The 21,759-nt window shown below is 41.2% G+C and overlaps 1 protein-coding gene across 1 annotated transcript; it reads right to left on the reverse strand.

The window, feature by feature from the left end:
* Window positions 1-8,392: 8,392 nt before the first annotated feature.
* LOC106587194 (alpha-parvin) lies at window positions 8,393-20,860 on the reverse strand. The gene is made up of 13 exons (XM_014175312.3): window positions 20,552-20,860; window positions 17,785-17,874; window positions 16,665-16,735; window positions 16,442-16,544; window positions 16,145-16,285; window positions 15,023-15,138; window positions 14,864-14,922; window positions 13,824-13,843; window positions 13,602-13,663; window positions 13,447-13,515; window positions 13,264-13,365; window positions 13,085-13,157; window positions 8,393-12,211 (listed from the first exon to the last, which is right to left on the reverse strand). Exons 1-13 carry the CDS (start codon window positions 20,685-20,687, stop codon window positions 12,135-12,137), a joined length of 1,119 nt encoding a protein of 372 aa, XP_014030787.1. The 5' UTR covers window positions 20,688-20,860; the 3' UTR covers window positions 8,393-12,134.
* Between the last annotated feature and the right edge of the window lie 899 nt (window positions 20,861-21,759).

Below are 21,759 nucleotides of genomic sequence, written 5' to 3' on the forward strand. Positions count from 1 at the left end.
AACGCGAAGAGCGAGTTTGCATTGGGGGCGGAGCAAAGGTGGCGTCATCCCGAACCGAACAGCCCTAGATTATGGTAGATAGGAGGGACAAGCGGGGGGAAAATAAGAAGAATGACCTCACAGGACACGTCGAATTCAAATTGGTGGGAGAAAGAAGATGGAATTTCTCTGTGGAGTTAGTTCATTCTATTTTAATCATCTACCTCAATAATGCTGAATACAAGTAGTACAAGTATGATACCTTTATCACAACCATGTCAGTCATTTGAAATGTTGTTGCTTGATAAATATATGACGTGAATACAACACTGATATTTTTTATTTGACACTTCCACAGCTGGGACATGAAATGGAGCACATTTAGAAACATTTATCAGGTTGAACATCTGTCACCTGCCTCTCATACTTCGGTAGCTGCATGTGTTGTAAATGTAACATCAGTAGGCCTTATATCTTCAGAACTATATATTCAATACAGTATCATCTGAGACACAAGCAGGATATAACTGTTGGCTAGACCTTGTGAGCCTGTGGAGAGAACCATGCCAGTGCCACCACACAACCACAGGGGGGGGGGGGTGGGGGGGGGGGGGGGGTTTAATTATGAAGTACAAACTGGTAATATGGGAGAGCAGACAATCATAAGACATGTCGAAGACCATAGAGCAAGTTTGCTTACAGCAAACCTAGTTTGGGCTACATGTCTGATCGTGTCCGTGCAAGCCATCCATTAGGAGGCAATGTTTTGACACCAATTCTTATAAAGAGGGATCTATGAAGATGAACGGCTGGCCTTTTGAAGACATCCATCAACACTTGTAACACCTGTCTGTGCATGTTTAGAAAAGAGAGACAGAGGAAGAGAGCGGGCAAGAGAGAGAGGTGGGTGAAGAGGGAGAGAGGTGGGGTTTTGTTCTTGAACTATAGTTAGTATCACACACACATGGATTGCCAGTCAACAACATCCTCATTTGCAATTTCATTTAAATTGTGGTTCACTTCAATATTCCTTATATCAGGCAGTCTCAATTGCATAATCTTGGCGGAGCTCTACTTTAAGCTGTGATTCTTAACTACCGGCTGCATGTCTGCTTTCCAAGGGCCCCTTATCTTATCAGCTTCTCTCTTCTCCAGGGTGGTGTCTGTTCCCTCAATACCAACCTATTAACCATCAAACGGGAGTCTTATCTATGCAAATGCAGCAAGCCCTGGAGGAACAAACTCTGCTAGCACAGCACATGTGACACCACCCCAACACCTGAGTACAGTCACAGCGGTGATTCATTCACAGTCATGGGGTCATCTGTCGACAGTGTTTCACAAGCTCCTTGTTAAATATTAGCCCTGCATATCCAGGAAGCCCACCGACGGATCCCAGCATAATGGCAAACTGTAAAATGGTTCATAGCCTTACATCAGAGCCTGTTCTCATTGCCTTATCGGGCACATGAGTCGCCGGGCAGATTGCATACAGGAAATGTGGCCATATGAAAATGTGTGTGTGTGCATGTTTGTACCCAGTTGGGACTGCATTTGACAAGGTACAATATTGAACCAACACTCATTTCAGTGTAGAATGTGTTGTTATTCCTTCCTATGTGTAGGTGAACTAGTTAAACTGAGTTAATAGTACACATTTCAATAGATATTACATGTCATAATGAAGCCATAAAAGTGTTATCTGACAGCATGGAAACCCATTTCTGTATGACCTGAATTATTTATCAGTGCACGTGAAAATGTAACATCTGAAATTCTCGTGCGTCTCCGCTGGCAAATTATACCTAGACTAATCATTGAATCTGTGTGCATCTTTACAAAGGATCACTGCATGTGGTGAGGGGAGAAGACAGTGCTCAACACGACTGAACTGTTTACCCCAAAACAGACAGTGCAGGTTTCTGTCCCCACCCCCTTATTCACACACAGCCTTCAAACTATTTTATGACTGGGTGTGGCCACAGAGCAATAGGAGTGGGGGTGGAATAACAGAGGACAGAAATCTAACAGCAAGGATTTTAGTGGGGGAGGGGGGGGGGGGGGGGCATTCCCATAATTCAGGGACAATTGATGGAACCAAACAGATATGCCTAATATAATTGTATCAAAAAAATATATTGGTATTTGAGCAGTGGACATTAATATCCTGTTAGATTCTATTTAGCCCTAATTTGTAATAAATATGTATTCGTTCACGGATCATTGTTTTTAACATTGACATCTTAAAAAAGTTTAGAATATCAATTCAAACAGGCCACTTTTTTATATGACACATTTCTCATTCAGTGTTAATTACATAGGTCTTACCCCAGAGGATTTGCGCTCTACAGTACCATTTGTCACTACAGAAGCATCCAGGGATAGCTGCCTGCTGCCTGACACCTGGGCAGATAAGGCCCTACAGGTCTCGTGTGGCAGGGCTTTGAACTGGAGCCTTCTGGAGCCTCTGCTCCAGGGGAGGCCTGGGGTGTTGCTGGTTGGGGAGGATGGGGAGATGTTGGGGAGAGAGGTGAACCGGCTGCCCTGCCCTCCAACCTCTCCTAATCAGGCGGCCCTGGGAGGGCAAGTGCAGACCATCACTGGCTCTCTGCTCTGATGGCACACTGATTGGCTTTATTAGAAGATAAGCGAGGGGTTAGCAAGGAGCTGAGGACCACTCTCTCTGGTGGAAAAAGCTCACATAATTTCAATCAAAATATATAGAGAAATTGGTAATACCTAAGGTGGCTCTGGGTCAATTGTGTCAATATGATCAATGATCCGTGAAATCAATTTATCTTACATAAAGTAAAATGTTTTTCTGAAAATGAAATACCAGAATGATTCCTCAACACCTGAAGGTTAAATTATTATAACAAAACAGTATATCATAGTGTGTGGCCATTTTGGTGTTGACTTTGGCCAAAATTGGATATGTCGTGGAGTTTGTTTGGGAACTATAGACATTCAAGTGCATCATGCAAACAAACCAACTGTGTTAGCAGATGCCATCTTGTGGTCACTTAGAAACAGTGCTTTGTGAACATACTAAGGAACATTGAGTGAGCTGCATATGTCGACTACTTTTATTTTATTTATTTTTTATTTCACCTTTATTTAACCAGGTAGGCCAGTTGAGAACAAGTTCTCATTTACAACTGCGACCTGGCCAAGATAAAGCAAAGAAAGTGTGACACAAACAACACAGAGTTACACATGGGTTAACAAACAAACGTACAGTCAATAACACATACTACAGTATGACCAGGCCATAGTAGAGCTGGAGCCCAGTCAATGACTGACACATAATTGCAAATGTTTTCTCTCTAAGGTCCAACTTCATATGACCTTAAAACTTTCAACACTGTACACAGCCCCCACTTCAAATTAACTTTCCATTACCAATCATTGTGATGTACTGAACAATGATAAATTGAAGACAGTTGAAAACAATGAAGTATGACGATGTCATTTTTTCATGCTGAATATGAAGCTGGGAAATTATGATGTAAACTCAAAGTTGGAAAATATATTTATCTGTGTATATAAATGAACATTCAATAGTAATTGACAGCAAAAAAGTGCCTTGACAAAAGGCCAAATTGTGACAAAGGGCAAAACTTGAATTACTGCATACTCCAGCAGTGAATTCAGCAGGCAGACTGAATTACAGACAGTAGATAAGAGGGTACACTTGGGCCTCTCACAAGGAGGGGCAATTTCACTCCTTGTGCATTCTTACCCTCTGTCTGTATGTATGTCAGTTCAGTCTGCCCGTCCATCCGTTCGTCCTCTTTCTCTCTATCTCTCTCGCTTTGTGGGTGCAGACACTTAGCCAGTTTCGCTAGTCTCCAGGCAACAGCTGAGGTTTTTACGTCTAAATGTTTGTGCGCTAAATTTCTCTTTAATTCAATTCCATGTAAAACAGATACAATTGAAGTCGGAAGTTTACATACATCTTAGCCAAATACATTTAAACTCAATTCCTGACATTTAATCCTAGTAAAAATTCCCTGTCTTACAGTGAGGTAAAAAAGTATTTGATCCCCGCTGATTTTGTACGTTTGCCCACTGACAAAGAAATGATCAGTCTATAATTTTAATGGTAGGTTTATTTGAACAGTGAGAGACAGAATAACAACCCAAAAAAAATCAGAAAAACGCATGTCAAAAATGTTATAAATTAATTTGCATTTTAATGAGGGAAATAAGTATTTGACTCCCTCTCAATCAGAAAGATTTCTGGCTCCCAGGTGTCTTTTATACAGGTAACGAGCTGAGATTAGGAGCACACTCTTAAAGGGAGTGCTCCTAACCGCAGCTTGTTACCTGTAAAAAAGACACCTGTCCACAGAAGCGATCAATCAATCAGATTCCAAACTCTCCACCATGGCCAAGACCAAAGAGCTCTCCAAGGATGTCAGGGACAAGATTGTAGACCTACACAAGGCTGGAATGGGCTACAAGACCATCGCCAAGCAGCTTGTTGAGAAGGTGACAACATTTGGTGCGATTATTCGCAAATGGAAGAAACACAAAAGAACTGTCAATCTCCCTCGGCCTGGGGCTCCATGCAAGATCTCACCTCGTGGAGTTGCAATGATCATGAGAACGGTGAGGAATCAGCCCAGAACTACACGGGAGGATCTTGTCAATGATCTCAAGGCAGCTGGGACCATAGTCACCAAGAAAACAATTGGTAACACACTACGCCGTGAAGGACTGAAATCCTGCAGCGCCCGCAAGGTCCCCCTGCTCAAGAAAGCACATATACATGCCCGTCTGAAGTTTGCCAATGAACATCTGAATGATTCAGAGGACAACTGGGTGAAAGTGTTGTGGTCAGATGAGACCAAAATGGAGCTCTTTGGCATCAACTCAACTCGCCATGTTTGGAGGAGGAGGAATGCTGCCTATGACCCCAAGAACACCATCCCCACCGTCAAACATGGAGGTGGAAACATTATGCTTTGGGGGTGTTTTTCTGCTAAGGGGACAGGACAACTTCACCGCATCAAAGGGACGATGGATGGGGCCATGTACTGTCAAATCTTGGGTGAGAACCTCCTTCCCTCAGCCAGGGCATTGAAAATGGGTCATGGATGGGTATTCCAGCATGACAATGACCCAAAACACAGGGCCAAGGCAACAAAGGAGTGGCTCAAGAAGAAGCACATTAAGGTCCTGGAGTTGCCTAGCCAGTCTCCAGACCTTAATCCCATAGAAAATCTGTGGAGGGAGCTGAAGGTTTGAGTTGCCAAACGTCAGCCTCGAAGCCTTAATGACTTGGAGAAGATCTGCAAAGAGGAGTGGGACAAAATCCCTCCTGAGATGTGTGCAAACCTGGTGGCCAACTACAAGAAACGTCTAACCTTTGATTGCCAACAAGGGTTTTGTCACCAAGTACTAAGTCATGTTCTGCAGAGGGGTCAAATAATAATTTCCCTCATTAAAATGCAAATCATTTTAACATTTTTGACATGCGTTTATCTGGATTTTTTTGTTGTTATTCTGTCTCTCACTGTTCAAATAAACCTACCATTAAAATTATAGACTGATCTTTTCTTTGTCAGTGGGCAAACGTACAAAATCAGCGGGGATCAAATACTTTTTCCCCCTCACTGTAGGTCAGTTAGGATCACCACTTTATTTTAAGAATGTGAAATGTCAAAATAATAGTAGAGAGAATGATTTATTTCAGCTTTTATTTCTTTCATCACATTCCCAGTGGGTCAGAAGTTTACATACACTCAATTTGTATTTGGTAGCATTGCCTTGAAATTGTTTAACTTGGGTCAAACATTTCAGGTAGCCTTCCACAAGCTTCCCACAATAAGTTGGGTGAAGTTTGGCCCATTCCCCCTGACAGAGCTGGTGTTACTGAGTCAGGTTTGTAGGCCTCCTTGCTTGCACACGCTTTTTCAGTTCTGCCCACAAATTCTCTATAGGATTGAGGTCAGGGCTTTGTGATGGCCACTCCAATACCTTGACTTTGTTGTCCTTAAGCCATTTGGCAACAACTTTGGAAGTATGCTTGGGGTCATTGTCCATTTGGAAGACCCATTTGCGACCAAGCTTTAACTTCCTGACTGATGTCTTGAGATGTTGCTTCAATATATCCACATAAATTTCCTCCCTCATGATGCCATCCATTTTGTGAAGTGTACCAGTCCCTCCTGCAGCAAAGTACCCCCACAACATGATGCTGCCACCCCCGTGCTTCACGGTTCGGAGGGTGTTCTTTGGCTTGCAAGCCTCCCCCTTTTTCCTCCAAACATAATAATGGTCATTATGGCCAAACAGTTCTATTTGTGTTTCATCAGACCAGAGGACAATTCTCCAAAAAGTATGATCTATGTCCCATGTGCAGTTGCAAACCGTAGTCTGGCTTTTTTATGGCGGTTTTGATGCAGTGGCTTCTTCCTTGCTGAGCGGCCTTTCAGGTTATGTCGATATAGGACTCGTTTTACTGTGGATAGAGATACTTTTGTACCCGTTTCCTCCAGCATCTTCACAAGGTCCTTTGCTGTTGTTCTGGGATTGATTTGCACTTTTCCCACCCAAGTACGTTCATCTCTAGGAGACAGAACACGTCTCCTTCCTGAGCGGTATGACGGCTGCGTGATCCCATGGTGTTTATACTTGCATACTATTGTTTGTACAGATGAACGTGGTACCTTCAGGCGTTTGGAAATTGCTCCCAAGGATGAACCAGACTTGTGGAGGTCAACAATTTTGTTCTGTGGTCTTGGCTGATTTTGTTTGATTTTCACATGATGTCAAGCAAAGAGGCACTGAGTTTGAAGGTAGGCCTTGAAATACATCCACAGTTACACCTCCAATTCACTCAAATTATGTAAATTAGCCTATCAGAAGCTTCTAAAGCCATGACATCATTTTCTGGAATTTTCCAAGCTGTTTAAAGGCACAGTCAACATAGTGTATGTAAACTTCTGACCCACTGGAATTGTGATACAGTGAATTATAAGTGAAATAATCTGTCTGTAAACAATTGTTGGGAAAATTACTTGCGTCATGCACAAAGTACATGGCCTAACCAACTTGCCAAAACTATAGTTTGTTAACAAGAAATTTGTGGAGTGGTTGAAAAATGAGTTTTAATGACTCCAACCTAAGTGTATGTAAACTTCTGACTTTAACTGTAGATTAATCTAAACCGAGCAGGACTTTCCATTGACAAACTTCACTGTCTATTCAGCAGAAGGTATCTGCCAATAAACCACGGCCATTAGAGAGAGATTATGGCATAACCGATTTCTAAAATGTGATTAAAAACAGATGGGAGTGCAGATTGTATGAGGCAGAGGGTTTTACGGTATCACACAAAAGCATGTTTTTAAAGCAGAGTTTCATGTCCTGCCATCTAAAAAAAAATCACTTTAGTGCTGCACATCTCTTAAGCAAATTAAGAATCTCTCCCTTTAGAATTTTTTTTAAGCAACAAACAGGAATGATCTGTCTCTAAAAGTGATATGTATTGCTGCCTATCTGCTAATCCCTTGACCTGATTTAATTACAGAAAATCTCAAAACTCTTACCAAACATAAATCAATATTTTCAATCTATTGTTGAAATATGTGTGAAGAATCATGGAAAGGAAAAAACTGATTGCACACAGGGAAAATGGCTTAAGCAATCTTCAGCAAGAAATTTAACAAACCATCTATACAAAAGGAGTACAAGGTAAAGCCTGTACACCCATATGCTACATAGAAAATAGGAGCCTTCAAGTAACTTCAATGAAGGACCAATTCACTCTTTCAGATCAGAATCTGTGGTGCCAATCAATAGATGCCAACATAAAGTGCCAACCCTGTAATAACTATGAACCACTTATCAGTTGTATTACTCACTTCTTGACTCACCTTTTGTGTGTGCGTCTGTTTTCTCAGCATAAGAGCAGCTCTTACACTACGGAGGCAAGAGAGTATCATGTCTGTTAGTCATGCGTAGAGGCTTATTTTATATAATGAATGGAGGGAAGGATGTAGAAGATGCGATGGGAGGGTAATTACTTTAATGGCTGCCAAGGCTCCTGTTCAAAACACCTTTGCACACAATGGTTGATTATGGATGGTCATTTCAGCTTTCTGATGAAAACGCAGAGCTCTTAGTCCCTGGGCTTGACTGATAATAGCATGACCAGAAATGTGTCAGAACAATGAAGTACATGAAATACATTGTCACATTCTCCCCTAAAGGTCCAAGCCTTCAGTTCTGAGCTTCAATTCATAGAAATAGTGGTATATGTTAAACGTACCACAAAAAGCAAGATGAAGACAACAGAGGGTCAGAGGTTATACAGTATGATGTATAGAAAGATAGCAACTCAGTTCACAAGAGATATGACCAAGAGTAAAAACAGAAATATCAAGAAAACAAAGAACTGAGCTATGAGTATTTTCTACTTTATTCAAAGACTCAAATAAGGTAACTCACTCATTTCTCCTCTCACTCATTTCTGTGCTGAATGAAATCAGTTGACATGACACATTAAAAGCATCTTAACTAATCTTACGTGTCTGTAAATTGAAAGAAGTGAATTTCAACTCCTAAAAAGAAGCAATTAAATAAAAGAAACATGCTACATAGATTAAAATCAGGCACAAAGAAATTCCACAGAAACTTCTATTGTAACCTTGTCATGCATTATGTGCTGTGCTCAGTAGTGTTGTTACTCAAAGGAAAAATGTGACCTTCCAATTCGCAGCTAAGCACTTAGCAAAGCCACTCCGTCAGTGTGTGGTTAGCAAATTCATTCATGGATTGCATGTAGAGCACCTCTACTTCTTGGGAATACTGTAAGCTAAGTTCTGTTGTAAAACAGCCACTTCCACCAACATCCACAGTCCCATACAGTATTATTTGTCTATGAAACGGTACAATGTCAGGTGTAATAAAAGTTGGGTAAAGTCAATCTATGTTAAAACCACCAAATCCTGATGGTATTTAAAAAATGTATTTAACTAGGCAAGTCAGTTAAGAACAAATTCTTATTTACAATGACGGCCTACACCGGCCAAACCTGGGCCAATTACGCACAGCCCAATCACAGCCGGTTGTGATGCAGCTTGGATTCGAACCCGGGTGTCTGTAGTGACACCCCTAGCACTGAGATGCAGTGCCTTAGATCACTGCGCCACTCGGGTGCCACATTTTCTTGTGCTCTTCTATATTTCACTTGATGATATAGCATATTAACAATACAGAGCATACAAGTTTTCATGGGAAGGAATGCCACAAGTTTGCTACAGCACAAGGCCCATAATCAAACCTGCACTCAGACCACAACATAGAAAGAAATGATTACGACCTTCAAATTAAAGTACACAACGGAATCAATTTTGGTCAAACTCCCACACTACATTCTCAGCACTACTAGCTAGTTCTGTTGAATATAGTGTATGTTTTATCGTTTGAATTCATACTCTGCTCGACTTAAAAAAAATAATATATGGAAGTCTGTACTGGGATCTTGCTGTTCTGTAGTTTTAGTAAACACTGCACTGGAACATTACTTTGCAAACCTTTTTTTATGAATAGATTATAAACAAATAGTCAAAATTAGCCATACATCATGATTGCATAAGTACAAAATATTTTTAAGACTAACAGCTTCATATCATTTATCTAAAAGACTATCTTTGGTAAATGATGAGCCAAAATGTCACTAAAGGTAGACTATTTTTAAAGCACAATGACCAGTATTAAAATATATAAAATTAGACATAAACCAAACAAAGGTAAAGATATGCAGCATGGCAGTATATCAATTAATAGTGCGTACTGTATGTGGTCCCACTGCTTTAAGCACAACAATCAAAAACATTCTGAGCCAATTCAAAGCTTCTGATTTCTTTCAAAAGATGGAAGTAAAGTATCAAAGTACTTTGATAAGCACAAACCCAGCTGTCATACAATCAATACATCAATATTCTGATCCTTCATGTAGTTGCAAGTGAATCCAAGTAGACTTCAAACGGTGTCGGCCCGGAATGACATGGGTAAGAACTAGAGGTCGACCGATTAATCAGAATGGCCGATTAATTAGGGCCGATTTCAAGTTTTCATAACAATTGGTAATCGGTATTTTGGGCCACCGATTTGCCGATTTTGTTTTATATATATATATATATATATATATATATATATATATATATATATATATATATATATATATATATATATATATATATATTATTTTTTTTGACACCTTTATTTAACTAGGCAAGTCAGATTAAGAACACATTCTTATTTTCAATGACGGCCTAGGAACGGGGGTTAACTGCCTTGTTCAGGGGGGATTCGGGGATTCGTTTTTGCAACCTTCTGGTTACTAGTCCAACGCTCTAACCACCTGCCTTACATTGCACTCCACGAGGATGCCATCTATTTACGCGAGGGCAGCAAGAAGCCAAGGTAAGTTGCTAGCTAGCATTAAACTTATCTTATAAAAAACTATCAATCTTAACATTATCACTAGTTAACTACACATGGTTGATGATATTACTAGTTTATCTAACGTGTCCTGCGTTGCATATAATCGATGCGGTGCCTGTTAATTTCTCATCGAATCACAGCCTACTTCGACAAATGGGTGATTTAACAAGCGCATTTGCGAAAAAAGCACTGTCGTTGCACCAATGTACCTAACCATAAACATCAATGCCTTTCTTTATAATCAATACACAAGTATATATTTTTAAACCTGCATATTTAGTTAATATTGCCTGCTAACATGAAATTGTGTCACTGCTCTTGCGTTCATTGCCTGGCTCGTTTTACGTAATTATGACATACCATTGAAGATTGTGCAATGTAACAGGAATATTTAGACTTAGGGATGCCACCGTGAGATAGAATACGGACCGGCTCCGTATTTCACTGAAAGAAAAAAACGTTTTGTTTTCGAGATGAGTTTCCGGATTCGACCATATTAATAACCTAAGCTTGTATTTCTGTGTGTTTATTATATTATAATTAAGTCTATGATTTGATAGAGCAGTCTGACTGAGCGGTGGTAGGCACCAGCAGGCTCGTAAGCATTCATTCAAACAGCACTTTCGTGCGTTTTGCCAGCAGCTCTTCGCAATGCATTGCGCTGTTTATGACTTGAAGCCTATCAACTCCCAAGATTAGGCTGGTGTAACCGATGTGAAATGGCTAGCTAGTTAGCGGGTGCGCGCTAATAGCGTTTCAAACGTCACTTGCTCTGACACTTGGAGTAGTTGTTTCCCTTGCTCTACATGGGTAACGCTGATTCGAGGGTGGCTGTTGTCGATGTGTTCCTGGTTCGAGCCCAGGTAGGAGCGAGGAGATGGACGGAAGCTATACTGTTACACTGGCAATACTAAAGTGCCTATAAGAACATCCAATAGTCAAAGGTATATGAAATACAAATCGTATAGAGAGAAATAGTCCTATAATTCCTATAATAACTACAACCTAAAACGTCTTACCTGGGAATATTGAAGACTCATGTTAAAAGGAACCACCAGCTTTCATATGTTCCCATGTTCTGAGCAAGGCACTTAAACGTTAGCTTTCTTACATGGCACATATTGCACTTTTATTTTCTTCTCCAACACTTTGTTTTTGCATTATTTAAACCAAATTGAACATGTTTCATTATTTATCTGAGGCTAAATTGATTTTATTGATGTATTATATTAAGTTAAAATAAGTGTTCATTCAGTATTGTTGTAATTGTCATTATTAAAAAGAAATAAAATAAATGATTTTTAATTTTTATTTTTTAAATCCGCCGATTAATCGGTACCCGGCTTTTTTTTGGGGTCCTCCAATAAATCGGTATCGGCGTTGAAAAATCATAATCGGTCGACCTCTAGTAAGAGCAATTCAACATGGCAATGACTCAACAATACGACGGCATATTCAATAATTCATTAAGTTAACCTTCAATAATACTGAAATATATCTGTCTTTTCATATCCAAATACTTTACAACATACTGTGCTGTACTTGTGTTTTAGTAAGCCTTCAGCAGGACAAAGCTAACACAGGTGTGCTCTCCCTATTAGATGCATCGTGTTTGCCCTGAAATATATATCTAAACAGGGCATTTGCTTGATAGATACGTCGATATAACTGAATGAACGGTGAAGTTCCCATCTTTATTCCACATTTCTGTATTTGGTGAAGAGGTTGTAGAGTACCCTCAGCGTAGACTTCAGGTCACAGTTCACAATATCTGCCAAAAGATCATAAAAACCAAAGGCAGACTTTAGTCTGGGAAACATTTACAAGAAAATAATCTAAAATTACCCAGATTCAGAGCTACGATTTACATGCTATATGATACCTTCTTCAAACATCTCCTGTAACTGGAACCAACTCCTGTTGCTAGCTACTGTATACTTAAGACACACCACCTATAAAATCTACATTAGCCCATTACATCCAGTGAGGCACAACTGGCCTCTTTCATCTACTCTATGAGGAAAGATGCATAATAAAAACAGATGCTTCCATGAAGCTGTTTTGATTGCAGTGTGCTTTAAGTAGGCCTACTGCTATAATTTGGCATGCAACCACCTTTAAATCAAAGCTAAAGGGGAACACTTAATGTTACAGCCCAATGCAGTCATCATGTGCCACTCACAGGTGCTTGACCGTACCATTAAAACTATTACAGGCCTCAGTACAATTAACACAACGGTCACATAGTAATACCCAGGGGGAAAAAGTAATCCCACATCAAATAGGGCGGCAGGTAGCCTAGCGGTTAAAAGCGTTGGGCCAGTAACTGGAAGATTGCTGGTTCGATTCCCCAAGCCGACAGACTAGGTGAAAAATCTGTTGATTTGCGCTTGAGCAAAGTAGTGCCTATTATTCACTTTGTATAAGAGTGTCTGCTGAATGACTAAAATGGAAATATGTGCGCTCTCTCTTCGTTGTTATGATTAGAAGGCATGCTCTGATTATATATAGAGTGTTGAGTCAATACCGCCCAATGGGAAAAATACTGCCTTTTTTTTTATCCCGTAAGACAAAATGTTGAAATTCTGCTGTCACATATCTTTCTTTCAGAAACAATGTATGTGTACAGAATGAAGTCACCCACCCTCTGCCCGTGGCTTGGGTTTCTCCAGGCCGCCATCTTGCATCAGCTCAAAGGAGAAAGCCACATTGTGCACCTATATGGGAAAAGAGATCCAGCATGAGCCCTGCCAGCCCAGCAAGCAGCTCACTGTAAACTATTTGTAAGAGATGAAAATTAGTCCGATTTACAATGTAGCCTACCTTTTGGTCAAAATGCTCTGGCGTTAGGAAGAAGTTGAAGAGAGGAACAAAGTAGCCCTCAAGCAGTCCCATAAGCAACACCAGGTACACGCCATCAGCAAACTGCATGACAGGTAGAAAAACATACTAATAATGACCATGTTCATAACCAGGTATATTAAAAGGGAAACTAAGTAATCTCACCTGTGTGTCCAATTCAGACACCTCCAGATTCAACTTGTTCAAGTGCTTGTTCACAAAGGTGATCAGAGTCTGCAAGAAGGGCAAGTATTCAGTCAATTTAAATGTTACACAAACAATGAATACCTTCGATTTTTCGAATTAGGATGGAGACTTGCCTTTTTCACCACATTCAGCTTGTCTGGTGCATGGTCAAACAAGGTGTCAAACGCATCTCGCTCTGAAATTGAATGGAGATTAAATGATTACAATAACAGAATGTTCATTTTAGTAACAGATAAGTAATAAAAGATTAATAATGTAATGGCTAATAAACTAAAATGAATGCATGGTAAAATGACACATTTTTTCTTTCATTTGAACAAAGTGAAAATGCTTACCATGTCTTCCTGATAGAGCCCTGCAAGAGAAGAGACCAAAGTATTTCAGCACTGGTATCGTATTGTGTAATCACAGCGCTGGAGAAAGACATTAGACGAAACAGACAAGTTCAAATGAGAAGAAGAAATTAACTAGGACTTTGTTTAAACTGGAAAATATTAACTGAATGCAGATGGTCTAATCAAGAAGGCCAGGCGGAAAGACAAACGAAGAGATTTGTGTTGTGGTTCTATCCCAGGAGCAGTCCGATCAAACGCTGTGTGGTGGGCCTGCCTGGTGGACATGTGCCCGGGAGGCAGTGGCTTGTCTTCACGGTCCAATCTTCCCCAGCAGAGACATGCTTCAGCAGCTGCTGCCCCTCGCAGGACAACAGCCCAGGGCCCCCTCCCTCTTATCTCCAGAGCTGATTTGCACCCGTTGGACCACTATTAATCAGCTGCAGCTCCATAAAGCAGTGGTGTGGCTGGCAGGAGCAGAACCCCCGAACCCCCCTCCCCTCACTAAATCTGCCCATCAGCATGGGGCTCCAACTGTCCATATCAACCCCCCAAGGAGTTGGCGTGTCCGCATTGTCTTTCCACTTTAACGCGAGACCGGGAGAGGCCCTTCCATTCCCCTCATCAGTCCCTCAATAGTTCAAACTGCTTCAATGCCCAGCGGACTCATTTGCTGACTAATTTGTAAACAGATATTTACAGACATGTGATTCGCCCTATAATCACCTTGTTTTGAATGACCCTTCCAAGGCAGAGTACATGATTGTGTTCAGTTCTCGTCCCTCATACTTATACCTCCATTAACTTCGAATATGGAAAGCAAATGATACAATTAACATAATCTTCACTGACAAGTTTCTAAGGCCTTCTTTCCTTAAACATTGGCCTTCATTTTCTTGGCTGCCTCTGTAAACAATTTTCCAACATTTTCTCTTCATACCCTGAGGGTCTGATAAAGGCCTTGTGGAAGACAGGACAAGTTGGGTAGTTTCATCCAGACATCTGTACATAGTTAGTTAAAAAGGATGACAGTGAAGACATACTCTGTGTTCCCTGTGATCTCTTCCTGAACCTGGCGAGACTGCAGGATCCCCTCCCGTTTCTGTGGGGAAAAACAGACAATTATGACATTTGACAAAAATTTAACTTTTTTTCAGGGTTTCCCTTTTCATAGTACAAAATGTATCAGGAAAGAACTGTACCTGTACAACCACAACTTGAATGGACACATGATCAGGTAGACGGATGGGGGCGCGGCAGTGCTGAGACAGCGCCACCAATAAATGGAGAATGGCCACGATGCTTTTAGCATGGACAGCTAGGGGAGAACATAGGAAAGGAAAGAGGGAAGGAATGAGTGGAATGTTATAGTACATCCACTGGGCATTGTCATTAAACAGATGATGCACACGCTGGCACACTGGAGCAGGGTTTAGATAAGAAGAAATTATATTTTTCACAATTATCAAGATAGGTGACTCTCAGCTTTCACAATGCCAAGTTGAAAGTTAAACAAAGGTCAAAAACAAAACGATGAACTCAGTGTCATGTACAAACTGAACTTGTGTCTTTGGGGTAGAAGTAATGTGCCTTTGTTAGAAAACTTTAACAACCCATTCCATTCTTGTTTTCTGTAGTGTCAAAGCGATTCATGTGACTGATACCTCGAGCTGCAAATTATAGCTTCTTGAAAGATGGAATTCCAAACATGATAATTTACCACAAAAATATTACATTTACTATTTAGAGAACCTGTATGGGAGGATATGAGTGAAAAACAAAGGGATTAGCTGTCCTTTGATCACAGTCAGAAACAATCCTATTGATTTCCTCAAGTGCTTTTAGATCATCTACAAAGGATAAAAAGAAAATTCAACTGCAATTTAAGAGAATTAGAAGGTTGCAATACACCAAAGAATAATAAACCAATGGGGAAAAAAACATGGCTTCAGCATATTCTTAAAAAATAAACATGGCAAAAAATCTAATTGAAAAAGGACGTTTCTTTTCGTTGACCTGCTGAGTACCGTGACCTCCCACCACTTGAGACAGGGATTACTTCTATGGTCATAATGTCAGAGGGTCAGCAGGGTGCAGATTAGTCCAATGTGAACTTTCTCTGTGCCTCTCTGTCACCCAACAAAATGACCAAACAAGCAGGGTAAAAAAATAACGACCTTATTACATCACCTTTACATTGTCTTTTACACACACCATTGGCATAATAATAATTTTGATCAAAAACATTCCAAAAAAACCATTAACAAATGAATAGAATACCAGGGATTCGAATGAAACAGCGCTCTGTGAAACATGTCACCTACAATCAATGGTCCATTTGATGTTTCTGATTGAGACCTTCAGAGTGTCGTTGATCTTCTCCAGAACTGTTTGCAGCTTCTGCTTCTGGGCTATCTCAGACTGGGTCACCTCAGCCACATTCAGCCTCTCACCCTCCAGCTTCTCTGTAATACAAAAATAAATAAATATGTTTTATTGTCACATACAATGAGAACACAGGGAGGACCATCAAATCCAATCGGAATCAGATAAATACCAGAGGTTAATGTGCTGCATTGCAAGCATAGAAGGGATGTTTTGGAGGGAATGAAATACTTTACCAAAGAGTTTCTGCAGAACCTGCCCATCGTAGAGGTCCTCAGCCAGGTCCTTGACAATGATTCTCTCCCCCACCAGCACATCATTGATCCAGTCTATGAGTACCTGCATACAAAACATTATATGGAATTTAACAGGCACATACAAATTGTACATTCACAAGGCACACAGTATTGCTTTCCAATGCTTTGATTGTGACATACAGCAGTCTTTTTTTTCTCACACCTTCATCAGTTCTTGCAGTTTGGGGTCATTCCTGGAGTTAGGGTCAACCATGGTGCGGACCTCATTCTCCTCTAGACACCACACACACACACACACACACACACACACCACACACACTTAGAATATAGACAATGAGAAAGAGCACGAGAGTTTAATGACGACACAACGATGAAGATGGCCTATAGGGAGGAGGTCAGAGAACTGGCAGTGTGGTGCCAGGACAACAACCTCTCCCTCACTGTGAGCAAGACAAAGGAGCTGATCGTGGGCTACAGGAAAAGGTGGGCCAAACAGGCCCCCATTAACATCAACAGGGCTGTAGTGGAGCAGCTCGAGAGTTTCAAGTTCCTTGGTGTCCACATCAGCTACGAACTATCATGGTCCAAACACACCAAGACAGTCGTGAAGAGGGCACAACAAAACCTTTTCCCCCTCAGGAGACTGAAAAGATTTGGCATGGGTCCCCAGATCCTCAAAAAGTTCTACAGCTGCACCATTGAGAGCATCCTGACCGGTTGCATCACCACCTGGTATGGCAACTGCTCGGCATCTGATCGTAAGGCGCTACAGAGGGTAGTGAGTACGGCCCAGTACATTACTGGGGCCAAGCTTCCTGCCATCCAGGACCTATATAATAGGCGGTGTCAGAGGAAAGCCCATAAAATTGTCAGAGACTCCAGTCACCCAAGTCATAGACTGTTTTCTCTGCTACCGCACGGCAAGCGGTACCGGAGCGCCAAGTCTAGGACCAAACGCCTACTTACCAGCTTCTACCCTCAAGCCATAAGACTGCTGTAAAAATGACCTCAACTAACCTGCACACTGACTCGGTACCGGTACTCCCTGTATATAGCCTCGTTATTGTTATGTTATTGTGTTAGTTTTTATTTTTTACTTGAGTTTATTTGGTAAATATATTCTTAACTCTTCTTGAACTGCAATGGTGGTTAAGGGCTTGTAAGTAGGCATTTCACAGTAAGGTCTACACTTGTTGTATTCGGCGCATGTGACAAATAAAATTTGATTTGAGAGAGCGAGAAAGAGAGAGTATGTGTGTGTGTGTGTGTGTCTGTGTGTGTGGGCATGCGATACACTGCAGGAGTGAAGATGGAGGCCTTACCCAGCATGGTGTCCTCTGGGTCCAGCTCAAAGGGGATGGGGCTGAGCGGCAGGTTGATGGCATTCATGCCCTCCTCCTGGAGCTCAGACACTGCAAAAGCAGAGAAGCAGAGACCTTTAGTGGCCTGACTCAATGTGTGACAGGCTAATTATTATACAACTGTGCTGAGACCTCCATTGAGTTAATAGGCATAAAAAATGTGTCCAGCAGAGAAAATCGGAGGGCAAGTCAAATAGCATCAGGAACACACAACATCGGCCCTCATCATCTCAGCAGTAAAGCTCACATGTACACAAATAACAGAGCGAGTGAGTCTTTCCTCCACTCACCTAAGGTTGTCCTCTACACTCATTCCACCCAATTTAGGGCTCTTTTCTTCAGGTTAAGCTGTGCTCTTCATGCCAGGTTGTCAGTATTATGGCACATTGGTCTTACCAGGAAGAGTTGGCTCACAACGCATGTCTCTAATTATAACCGGTTCTCTTTGGTCACGTTCGGGTTAGCCAGGAGAGAGAGAGCTCAGTCTAGCTTTGATCAATAAGATGAAGCGCCTCATTGTAGCCAGTGATAATACTACATGGGGAGATTCCCAGAATGAGCCAATCACACTATTACTGTAAATTTGAGGAGATGTAAGAGAGTGTATGTCTATTAACTAAGCATTCATGGTCAGTTGCTCTGATACCTCAGACCATGCTGATAGCCATTACCTCTTTGAAAAAAAGCTTTCTCTCTGAGACACATCGCCCCACACAGGACAAGGCCATCTTCTCCCTCCAGTTGCTAGGCGTTCATAGATCTAGGCTCGGTCTCACGCTGCTATCCTGAGCATCCGCCTCCTTCCCTGATCATTTCACTTACCTCGCCTGGCGTCGTGCAAATTGGCACATGTGGGGAATTCACACAGGTGATGTGACAACCTGACCACTCTGCCTGGCCATGGTGCCAGCACTGCTAGTTCCTGTCCGGACCAGTTGATATGTCAGTAAGATCACTATAGCACTGATGCAGAGCTGCATAACATAATGTGATAAAGGCCTGCAGAACAAACTACGATTGTTTTTTTTTCTTCAGTTTCCTCCCAAACAGAGAAAGCGCCCCCTGGAGATGTCAACATCCTGTTAGTAATCAACACCAAGATCTCCCTCTGCTGTTCAGGCCTAACCCACAGAGACACCTTCCTCCTTCCTCACACTAAAAGAGCTGCATCCATTTGGTTCTTCAACAAATTGTTTAACCAACGCAAAAGCATCATCTGGATAATGTAAACCTCTCTGTCTGTCTCCGTCTTTCTGATCTGAAAGGACTGCTCCTCGGTTCACAGGCAGAGACACAACATGGTTTACAATAACGCTCATATAATTGAAATATTGTATGTGGCTGTCATGGCAGTGGAGAGGCCCTCCATAGAACAGACCCCTACAGGACCAGGTTGGACAACATCAGTTCAGTATTTTGGTGAATGGGGCTCAGCTGCACACTCACTTTCACATGCCCCTCAGGAGTATATATAGGGCATGTCTTTATCAAAAGATACGCTTCAAATGTAATGAATAAAAATGGGTCAAAGTGTCTTCCAAGAAACATTATAAACAATAATAGTGCTTCAGACATTTAATCATACTTGATGCTTGCTCATTTACCAAAAATATTAAACGAAAACTCAAGCGCTTGTCTAATTAATACCTAATTGAAGGTATGATTTACATTTTTTTTACATTTACATTTTAGTCATTTAGCAGACGCTCTTATCCAGAGCGACTTACAGTAGTGAATGCATACATTACATTTCTTTTCTTTTTTTTTTAGTACTGGCCCCCTGTGGGAATTGAACCCACAACCCTGGCGTTGCACACACCATGCTCTACCAACTGAGCCACAGGGAAATAAATGTGAAACTATGAAAGCCTTGGCAGCCTCTGGTCTGAACTCAGGCAGTGGTTGTGATGGAGAGAGCATGTGACTTTTTCCTCATTCCTTGGTGAACACATCTGTGATGGAATATCAGCAGCCTCTTATCCTTACATGGCAGTAGCTCAGCCATGTGTACTGTAAACACAGACACACACAGCCTTCTTCTGCTATGGCTTGGACAAACACAATGTAATACAACTCAAACAGATCCTGTCCCCCTCACCAAAAACAAAATCATCAAAATTATTATCACAGTTATTTGATGATCGATTCAGACATCAAACATGAAGAGGGCCTTTCAATCACCATCCCCGTTGATGTAATAACAAAATGACGTCATGGAAATAGACACACCTCAGCAATTACTACTCAGCCTATACTATTGCCGCGTTCAAAACAACTGTAACTCAGAAATCTCCGACTTCAATCTTCAGTGTGTTCATGACAACTGGGAACGAGCTCCGACGGAGAATGTTTTTTTTTCATCCACCTCAGAATTCAAAGTCGGGAACTCGGGCATCTTTCTAGAGCCCCGACTTTCCGACATGAAGATCACATACGTCATGATTTGACCTATTTTTTTCCGAGTTCCCAGTTGTCTTGAAAGCACCATATAGCAACGTTTCTTAACTTGTTTTCACGCAAAAACTGTCATTAATCTATTCAACAAAATGATTCATTCTGAAGAAAAAAACGGTGGAATGTGGCTATTTATAGCATATAGCCAAAGTAGCTTACTGTTCAACAGGAATCGTATTATTTTTTATTTTTTTTATTTAATTTAGCTTTCGTGACGTCAACCTTTTTATGTAGATGCCTTAATAATAATAAAAATATAGCCTAATGAACTAACCTTCTTTTGCCTTTTTTCTTCTGGCCAAAGTTCCCCCAAGTTTTCCGAGGAAAGAGTCATCTTTTTTTCTTGAAGGTGGTGATTTTGGAGTCGGAGATTTGGGAGAAGAAGGTGATTTCTGTGGCGAAGAAGCCATTTCCAGTTTTTACTGGATATTCAAGCTATTGAGACTGTTGTAGCCAGCCTATCATAGAAACACAACTTTCTGCTTGTCAAAGTTTACGGAATAGACAACGACGGAACCGGAATTCCAAGTATTTGCGCAGCCATCCGACTTCTCCCTGTTATTTGATTCCCGTACACATCCCGTTCCCACCCACTTTTTATGGATATGGAAAAATAAGGTAGCCTATGTCCAGCTATGAGGAATAACGGTATAGTGAAGCATGAGCCGATAATATAAAATAATCAGAGGGTTTTCGATTCTATTCATAGGAAAATTAAGTCCAACGAAATTATCAAACGTATTTTCCGCTATCCAGATTTAATTACTTTCAGCAATATAATTCTCCATCCGTTTTCTTTTACTTTTGGTAAACATGAGTTTCCATGTTTCTAGAACAAGGCCAATATAGGAAATATCACCAATGATATACAGCACACTTGTTCTGCAGTCCTAACATGGAGTGTAATAAACTTGTTCAAGGAACCCCCATCCTTAGTGGGGGAGAATGGGTAAGACAAGGCAGCGGACTCAATCAGTGTTAAGCCAGATCAATACATGATCGCTTATTTACCTCGTTCTGCTAATGATCTGGTGAACTTGGTCTAGCTAGCACAGCTGACCAGGCAAGTGGGAGCTGTTAGTAAAGCAATGACATTCAAGCCTCTACTTGACAACACAAGCCTACACATTTCTGCCACATTATTTACCTCCAACATCTTGGGATGTAATCAAATATGCAGATGATAATAAATACATTTTTGTGTGTTGTTTTTACGTTAGTAGTAACATACTCTTGCTGTCTAGTTTTATGAAAAACGTTGGGTTAACAAAAGGCCTATTGTGCAGCCAGTGCAGCCCTTTTGCCCTCTCTGATACAATTATGTGAACAAAGCCATGTAAACAAAATGCACAATGGCCCTGGCCTTGCCCTGGGCTGTCATTAGAGGAGACATTTCCCATGCAGTACTGTTGGACTATCTGTGGCATGGCCCTGGTGCAGACAGTGAGGAGCCCCTCTGGTCAGGACGTCTGGGGCCACTTC

This window comes from Salmo salar, chromosome 26 (genome assembly GCF_965601325.2).
Source record: "Salmo salar chromosome 26, fSalSal1, whole genome shotgun sequence".
In the NCBI taxonomy this organism is placed as follows: Eukaryota; Metazoa; Chordata; class Actinopteri; order Salmoniformes; family Salmonidae; genus Salmo; species Salmo salar.